General features: G+C 35.9%; 1 protein-coding gene across 2 annotated transcripts in view; it reads right to left on the bottom strand.

The window, feature by feature from the left end:
- The window catches only part of LOC107683036 (serine/threonine-protein kinase DCLK1-like), a 32,673-nt gene that overhangs the window by 9,630 nt on the left and 13,112 nt on the right, over positions 1-9,931 (bottom strand). For both annotated transcript variants that reach the window (XM_016479139.1, XM_016479132.1), the window contains exons 4-5: positions 6,164-6,263; positions 5,236-5,352 (exon numbers count right to left, since the gene is read on the bottom strand). In XM_016479139.1, the coding sequence (XP_016334625.1) occupies positions 5,236-5,352; positions 6,164-6,263 (217 nt within the window). The remainder of the gene's footprint in view (positions 1-5,235; positions 5,353-6,163; positions 6,264-9,931) is intronic.

The raw sequence follows: 9,931 nt of genomic DNA, 5'->3' as shown, positions 1-9,931 counted from the left end.
CCTGTTCATTTTTAAGTTCATTATAATTCTAATTAAATTAGGTAAAATATATACTTAATTAAAATAAATTATGACAATATATACACAGCATAAGTAGAGGTAAGTACAGGCTACAGCAGACTAAAACTTACACAAAGATGCTCAATATTATATGTGCCATATGAGGCATTATTATATCAAGCATTGATCACTACAGCACTTTCACTACAAATAGATCCTTCAGTATGAGAAGCATAAACACAATGCTTAGAAATAGGATGAACACTAGTATCACAGCCATGAAAAATCTGCAATGAATAGATATTAACCCTTCATTCAGATACAATGTAGTTAAAAACGAAATTATTTAATTTCTCTACAGCGCCTCAAGAAAAACTAAATAAAATTCGAAATATCTCACCTTTACGAGTTTGCAGCACAAACCCGTTTGTCCTAACTGCTAAAGAGTGCAGCAAGCTGCCAGAGCAAACTGCGATTCCTCCTGCGCTCATAGTGACTGTTAGGCAGCGAGAGTATGAATGAGAGTGGGAGAGGAGGAGAGGATGTATGTAGTGTGTGTGTCTGCTGGCTGATCATAGGCAGCCTTCTGCGCACACCTTACATCATAAACAGCCACAGAGGGAGGGGTTTCGCTCATAAACATGCCATATCATGTGTGGGTGACTATAAAGATCTCCAAAGAGATCTCACAGCAAAACACTGTGAAGATGCTTCTGAATGGCGTAAGTGCAGCCGAGCGGATGACGTGGTGTTGTGAGTGGATTTCTGAAGTATCTCAAGCACTGTGTGAATACAAATAATGCTGTTTGAAGCTCAGATTACACAATGATTCAGAGATGCGGCCACTAATATGATTACATTCAAAGCACATTAAGTAACAAAGAAATCTCAGTCTCAGATATCAATGTTACTCTGTGTTTGTGTGTCACTGTGATCTGAATATCGTGCTCCCTCACCATCTGTATACACTATCACAGCCTGACATAATTCAGCATGTGGAGAGAGTGATAATGCATCATCGTGTTATTTTTGGGATGGAAAACAGATTTGATGGACTATCAGATCAGCCGTCATTCATGTGTGATTACCGAACGGCAAACTTGGGGAAAACATTAGTCAGAGGATGATAGTGACAGGGAACAGCAGTGAGAACTTCACTTTCAAACTGGATCACACTTTATATATTTACATATAGTTTTTCAGGGATGGATGTTGATGATTAGAGGGATTTTATAGTTTAGATGGCGAAAAACTGTTAGTGATGGGACAGTTCATGTATAGCAAATGTTAACTGTTAAATGTACTGTTCATAAAACAATCCAACTTTAATTTACAGTGAAAAACCATAAATTGACATTAATCATACTCTCTGAAAAAAAAAAGGTACAAAAGCTGTCACTGGGGCGGTACCATTTCAAAAGGTACACTTTTGTACCAATACTAATACTTTTTGTACTAATATGTACACTTTAGGTACTTATATTTATCTTTAAGGTACCAATATGGACTGTTTAGGTACAAAGGTGTGCCTTTTGAAAAGGTACCAACCCAGTGACAGTTTTTGTACTTTTTTTTTCTGAGAGTGTGTGTCTTTGATATGTCTTCTTAATGCTATAAATGTGTTGTGATATACATGTTTCACGCAAAATAAGTAAAATGAAGTCAAATGGGTGGTACATTTAATTTCAGGTTGGTTTGAAATAAGCCACAATAAAAATATGTTAAATAAAATATAATCAGCAAAATAAATCAACAGCCTTAACTAAACAACTAAATAAGTGATGGTTAGTGGTTCCTGTGGTGAATGAATTAATCTATACAGCAATTTCAACAGATCTTGCAGACGGGTGAATTGCACAAAGAACAAATCACACAAGCAACCAATGTACCTCCTGCAATGTTCTTCTGGTTCGGGATATAAATCTGTAGATAAAAACAGACTCAGGACTGACACTGACCTCAAATGAGTCACTTAAAAAGAAAAGCTAAATCTTAAACTGCATCACACGATATATGATACTGTTTAAAATATATATAATTACATTAAAAATGAATTACATAATTATATATATATATATATATATATATATATTAATATATATTTATATTCAAAATAGAAAGCAATATAAGTAATAAAATTCATCCCATTCAATTATGATTAAGACATCTGGCTGACCTGAAACCCAGAGGGAAATGATTACTAATATCAGCTTACGTCAAACTTCAGTCCCTGGTGTTTACAGTGTGGGAGCCACTATCCAGCAGTTTAATATCCATATTTCATTATTTTTACTTAGTCCACTATTATATCCTTGACTCTACTGTCTTGAAAAATCTGCAAAAGGCACCAGAAAATTATATATATATTATATATATCAATGACCCAAAAATAACACTAGCACTGTTTGAATGAGCTTTCAGAACAATAAAAAACAATTACTCTAGATTTGTTTGTCCAAGACTGCATGGCAGATCTCTGTCCTGTGAGACATTCTGCCAGAGGTTGGAAGCATTATATTTGTTATCAGGTACCTCTTTCCATATCATTCACACTCTCACCTATCTGGTAGCCAAACAAGTCTGTTCTCCCAAAACAACATTAGCGATATCCCTCGTAAACAATTTAGCCCAATCACCTAGTTTATTCTGGACTATGTCAACCCTTTTCAAAGAATGAAGTTGATACTCAGTACCGGCTCATTACAAAACAGCACGCGCAGCGAGCCGGTTCTGAGGACTCATTTTGTACCTGGCTGGAATACAAAATTAGAAGAACAGGCCTAAGCTAAAGCTAATTGTTTTGTTTTTGTTGTTGCTTCTGACATGTCTCTATATAGCTTACTGAGTGATAAAAGCTTGCCCGGATGAATGCCTGGTGTTTGCCTGGAACATCAACATCAGGAAGTGATGATTCATGATCTATTCCGGGAAAAATAATGAAACCTAGATCAACTGGATGTTCAGGACAACATTTTGTGCATTTTTCTTTCAGTTAGGAATAGCTACAAATAATTCTGTTTGAGAGGCCTCTGTTAAACAGAAAACACACACTAGTGTACAGATGAGCCACAGCATCAAAATAGGCTAAGAACTGCATGTACAGAGTGTCAAATACACTGCAACTACACCGCTGTCAGAAATGTGCTAACATCGCATGTGTAGAGTAATACTGCAAAATGGTCCCAATGTGTCATAAACAGAGAAAAGCATCCAGAAACCTGGTGAAACAAAAAACAGCTTAAACCAATCTAAGGTGGTCTAAGATGGTCCCCAAGCATGACCAGACCAGTTAGTTTTTAAAATATTCTGGGCACATTCAGCCAGGCAGAGTGCAAGATCAGCTAGTCAATGGCCAGATAAACTAGCTAAACATCATGCTTCTATGAGAAGAATAGAATAGAATAGAATAGAATAGAATAGAATAGAATAGAACAGTTGTACATAACTGGATTGAAAAAAGAATAGAATAGAACAGAACAGTTGTACATAACTGAATTGTAATAAGAATAGAATAGAACAGAACAGAATAGAATAGGGTGGAAAAAAACAATAGAATAGAATAGAATAGAATAGAATAGAATAGAATAGAATAGAATCGAATCGAATCTAAATATTCTGGCTGTTTTAGCATTCTGGTGGTTTTAGCGTCTGCTTGAGTGCTGGGTGAGCTAAAAATGCTTCAGTAATCTAATCATCCATTATCTAATCCATCTATCTTATCATTCACTGATATAAAAGTTGGTTGCCATTACCAGAACTCTATGAAAAGTTCCAGCTAAGCAGCCAATCAGATTACATCAACACCAAACACAAGCATCACGGTGACTTGAACGCTGAAACATCCCATTAAATTAATCGGCTAATTGACGCAAGAGCTCATTAGAGATGGAGAGACTGAGAGTACATGACAAGTGTCGACTGAATTAGTTCCCTAATTTAGGACATTACTCCTCAAACACATCTTCTGAGAATCAAAGATATCTGAAGATAATTAAGGCTACAAACTACAACACTCCACACTCATCCATGTTTGAAATTTACAACTTTGAATTCTGAGACTGCAATGAATCAACTGACAAGTACCCAATTTAAATTTCACGAGTCACTCCTGCACATGAGTGTCAGCCTACTTCAGTGGGTATAGAAAATAATCCCCGCCCCCCCCTTTAAAATAATCACTTTTTGTTGCTTTGCAACCTGAAATGAAGACGGACACAGTTTTTGTTTTATCCAGCTGTATTTACTCAGTGCAACTTATAACATCCAAGTGAAAGGTATAACACCAACATGTCAGAAAATAATAAAGTTGGAAAAAGGATAACCCCTTGTGTCAGTATTTTGTTGAACTTGTTGCAGAGGGCAGCAGATTTTCCTCAATCATTTGATGGTATTTTGCCTTCTGTCCTGACAAGTGCTCCAGTCCCTGCTGCAGAGAAACACCCCCATAAAAGGATATTACGACCTACATGCTTTACTGTAGGAATGCTGTTATTTGGATGGTGAACGACCTACATGCTTTACTGTAGGAATGCTGTTATTTGGATGGTGAGCTGTATTGGATTTCCGCCAGACATATCGTTTGGTGTTGAGGCCAAATAATTCAATTTTAGTCTCATCTGCCTCAGAATTTTCAAGGTGCGTTTTGGCAAAGCTCAGTCGTGGCTGCATGTGGCCTTTCTTGAGGAGTGGCTTTTTTCTTGCAACCCTCCCATACAAGCCACAATTGTGGAGAATTTGTGATATTGTTGTCACATGCACACAATGACCACTCTTTGTCATAAATTCCTGTAACTGCTTCAGAGTTGCTGTAGGCCTCTTGGTCACCTCTCTGACCAGTTTCCTTCTGGCTCCTTCATCCAGTTTGGAGTGACTTCCTGATCCAGGGAGGGTCTGTGTTGTACCAAATACATTCCACTTCTTAATAATAGACTTCACTGTGCATCTAGGCATTGATAAAGCCTTTGAAAAATTGTTTTGTATCCATCTCCTGACTTGTGCCTGTCCACAACTTTATCCCGGAGATCTTTTGACAGTGCCTTGCCACCCATACAGTAGTTGATTGTGTGCCATTGAGAAGGTTTGATTGAGTTTTCAAGTCATTTTTAGGAGGTGGGTGATCCTTTTTCCAACTCAGTGATTCTGGTTTTTAATTTTTATGATTTATTTCTGACATGTTGGTGTTATATCTTTCACTTGGATGTTATAAGTTGCACTGAGTATATATAAGACCCATACCTGAGCTGCTGGAACCAGGGGACTTGCTCCTTCTTGAAGGTCCACCGCTGCGGGGAGAGCAGCGGCCCTGCATGGAAGAAATACGGCCATAGGACTGCGATTTCACCACCCTGCACTCTGAGAAAGCAGCAAAAGAGAAACACATCTGAATTCAGTCTGGTTTTACTGCAGAGGCCTCAGCAAACCTTCCTCGGTTCCAGCTCTACACTATGAGCCTCCTGTCTCTGTAAAACACACCGAAGAACGTCTAATCTGTGTGGACGACCTGATGTCACCGCCGATCAATCTACCGCAACCTCATTCTGACCCAAACATGTCAGCCTGACATGCCGGAGGTCTGATCAGAGGAGATCTGACAGGCTGGTTTGCTCTCGGACCACATGCACAGAATCAATATGTCTATCAATAGGATTTTAAAATAGCTCAAAGTCTGGTGCATGATTCTGCACTGTAAATGTCAATGGCAATTAATTAATTTAATAAACCTGGATAATAAACAACTAATGTCATAATAATAGTTACAAATGTCAGTAAATTATGATACTGCTAAATAAAAATGTTTTTTTTTAAACTTAATATGTTATTTTGTTTACAAAAAGCAGCATTTTGAAAATGGAAAACACATTTGCTGTTAATGTCAGTAAAGCTTTAAAATGTATGCAAATGACAACACTGATACTGACAGCAGTAAACAAATGCTACAGCTAATTCATTAAAACAAACACCAGCGGAAGAGCTTATTATCTGAAGTTAAAACTTTAATTCTCAAATAATACAATATTGGACAGGATGTTTATTTGCCAAAGAACCTTATTTAAATTTATAAATCAAATTATTCACGTAACTAAGGTCGGTGGCACAGTTGTTGTTGGTCTTAGGAAAACAGTCATGCTTTAAAAAGGGATGGACACATTATCCATTATCTTACCACTCTCATCCAACAGGAAGTCATCCTGGTAGCGGAACTTCTCTGGGCCACAGGCAAGAAATATATCATCTTCACCAAAGAAGTCCTGAAGGCTTGCCACCTACAAAAACAGCAGAGGTAGACTTATTATATGAAAATACACTTCTGTTCAAAAGTTTGGGGTTGTTCACCAAGGCTGCATTTATTTGATCAAAAATACAGCAAAAACAGGAATATTGTATAGTTTTCTATTTTAATATATTTTAAAATGTAATTTATTCCTGTGTAATTTATATACTCCAGTCTTCAGTGTCTCATGATCCTTCAGAAATCATTCTAATATGCTGATTTGCTTCTCAAGCAACATTTCTTATTATTGTCAATGTTGAAAACAGTTGGCTTACTATTTTTGTGGAAACTGATACTTTTTTTTCAGGTTTCTTTTATGAATAAAAAAAACAGCATTTATTTGACGACAGAAATCATTTGTAACTTTATAAATGTCTTTACTTTTGATCAATTTAATGCATCCTTGCTGAATAAAAGCATCTAACCGTCCTTAAACTTTTGAACTATAGTGTATATTTTCTTTATTTTTTGTGGTCCTAATACAGATAAACATATTCAATTTCACTTATTCACAATATAAAACTCACTAGATATAACTGAAAAAAATATGATGTAGCTTGTAAATAGATGCATTTTCTAATTAAATACAAAATACTTAGCCTAAATAGTGTAGAAATTAGGCTAAATAGATGAATTAGGCTGAAATAGGCTAAATAAAACAATCAATTCATATAAAGTCAATAATTCAAGGCTCAGATGTAAAGGTCAGTTTGATCAGTGTCTCAAACAGTGTTTCACATCCTCATTCTAAAGGTCAGTGGTCAGTGATTCATACAGCTGCATGAATGAGAAGGCAGTTTAGCATCTCACTTTAATGTATCATTTACACATACCAATGAGAACTTGTTTCTGTAGCAACAGTGACGTCATCACCAAGATCAGAGTAAGATGATTCAGTCAGGAGGCACAAAGTGAGCTAATGCTCTCACGCTGGGTGCAAAAAGAGTGAATGATCTGATATTCAGTGATATTACAGCAGTATAAATGGTATCTCTGATGAACGCAGCAAAAGTCGGATAATAAGCCTGCTACTGTATGTGTGATATTTTGTGTGCAACACAGCAGAGGTGTGTTGAGTGTTCCACCTAATATTTTAAAGGCAAGACATCTGTTCTTAATTATTACGCACATAGTAACATTAAAGTGTTTTAAAGACTATTATAACAATCACAGATCTAATGAATTCTAATGACAAATCTAATTCAACGATTCATTATGTATAGTGGTTGATTGTTATAAAAGCCATTACTTCAGTGGTAAATATCCCAGCCAGAGAGAGTCTTCATAATAAGCTCAGTTTTTGTAGTTTTGTTCTTGTTTTTGATTCATTTATTGCTCCAGTATAGAGCATTAGAATATAAGTGTCATTTTGAATGGTCATCAAAATGAGGAATACGCTTTTAAGAACCAGATAATGTAGAACAGCAACCGTCCATTACTGGAGACTGACTGTCTGTGCCGTAAAGATTTAAAAGAAAGGGAATAAACTGTTCAGTCATTTATATATATTATATAATATTGACATAGTCTTTATGGCAAGCTGGGAATCTGCAAAATCTGGCAGTCTGATCAAAAGTTGTGCACGAAATTTCACCTTGTGCTGCAGCACCACCTTCTGGAAAGCATGCAAACTAACAACAATATAAGCAGTAGACATAATACAGTCTATTCCAAAGTCTACATCAGTGATGCTTGGTTTAAATATTTAAATACATACCTGGAGCCTAACAAGCCCAAAAACTTCCACTGGATGAAAATTAAACAGCACAGAAAACCAATAATGAATTTAAACGTGCCAATTTCATCCGAGCGATCATTTCTCATGATCACCACAAGATGGTGCAGACACCTCATTTTGCAACTGCCACCAACAAGGACTACATAACTAATACTTACAAGCAATACTTATTCTTCTTCTGCCCAACATTTCAGCATTTTCAGCATCTCTGATGCCCCTGAAGCCCCTGGAGGCACCTGCCATATCTCAGCACCAAATTATCATAATAATATGTGAATGGGCTTTTTAAAATTGGGACAGTGTACAGAAGCAATCTTTAAAATCCTGATGACACCACTCACATTTAGAAGATGAAGAACAGTCTAGTTAATTAGTAACATTCACACCATCAACATCATTCAATTACATCCAGATAAACAAATCTGAAGATCAGAAGACCAGAAAAACCTAAGATGGTCTGGAAAACTAGTCTCCTTACATTTTACTTTGATTGCAAAAGGGTACATCTCCTGGCTTTAAGTCAGTCTGTTGGCAGGAACAGTTTGTACCAGGCAGGAGCCGTAAAACTCAAAAACACGCTCAAATCTGATGAATTATGTTTTTAATTCATATCCGCCATCTGAAGTAGTGACTAAAACTGGCTCTACACATAAATAAAATTAGATTCAAGTGAAACGATGCCAGGATACGATGTACTCCATTTCTTCCTAAACCTCTTAAAATACAGCAAAATGATCTTCTAACCTCAGTTAACTTTCTGTTGACTTTATGTCCTAACAAAGTTAGTAGATAGCAGCGAGTAGCATGTTCAGAATGAAATAATTGGTCAAGAATATTTAGTTATCCATTACTGTAAGCATCAGCTATGAGGATGTATCATAAATAAATCAGGGTGATACAGAGATATGACCTTCTCTAAAGGTTCCATAATTATGATTAACAGCTACATGCTGAAGTTAATGAGCACCTCCTGCAGGTTTATGTCCTGTGTGACAGGAAGCTTTTTACTGGGTTTTTCTCTCAGTGCATTCCTACGATGTGGTTCATCTGCGAAGCCATTACTGACACTTATCTACAGATCCATAATGCAGAAGTACGCAAAGCCTTTAAGAGTTTGGGGAATGATCTTTGACTAAATGAAGCTTTCTTTTCACCAAATCATGAAGCAGAGTGTGTAATTCGACAAACCCTACTTGCAAGCATTCATGCATAGGTCACAATATCCACATCAGCTGCCTTCTTATTTTTCATATTTCATAAGGCTATTTGTCTCCTGAATAAATATGGGTGTTATGAACTGATGCACATGAATAATTCACTAAATTCTCAAGGATTCTGTTAAAGGTGTGTGAGGGGAAGCTTTTCTGTTGCTTAAAACCACAAACTCATTCATAATAATCTATAATAATGTACACAAATAAATAAAAAAAATATTAAATTCCATTTCATTACTGAATACAATTACATGGCAAAAATTATAGTTAGTAAAGTAATCCATTACAGTACACATTTTAGGTCATATATAATCTCACCGCTGTTTGATTACTTTTAGATTACTTTTAAAAATATATTCCATTCTTTGCAATCAACAACATGAGAAGGATCTGCAGGGGCAAGAAGTTTTAAAAGATAGAAAAAGGATAAATTATGAAAAATGTATTGTCATTTTGTAAACAATATATAATAATGTAATCAATAAAAAGAAACTGTAGTCTGATTGTGAGCATTTTAAAATGTAATACAATCTAAACACAAGTATTTAAAAGTAATCTAAAAGTAATCTATTCAAAGGTAATCTAAAAGTAATTTTTGGAATCTGATTACGTAATCCAGATTACATACAATACAGTTACTGCAAATATTATATATATATATGTGTGTGTGTGTGTGTGTGTGTGTGTGTGTGTGTGTGTGTGTGTGTG

Source organism: Sinocyclocheilus anshuiensis, unplaced genomic scaffold (assembly GCF_001515605.1).
Source record: "Sinocyclocheilus anshuiensis isolate Anshui unplaced genomic scaffold, SAMN03320099.WGS_v1.1 scaffold1170, whole genome shotgun sequence".
NCBI classification, from domain to species: domain Eukaryota; kingdom Metazoa; phylum Chordata; class Actinopteri; order Cypriniformes; family Cyprinidae; genus Sinocyclocheilus; species Sinocyclocheilus anshuiensis.
Note: the sequence above shows the minus strand (reverse complement) of the source record. Positions and strands in the feature narration are given on the sequence as shown.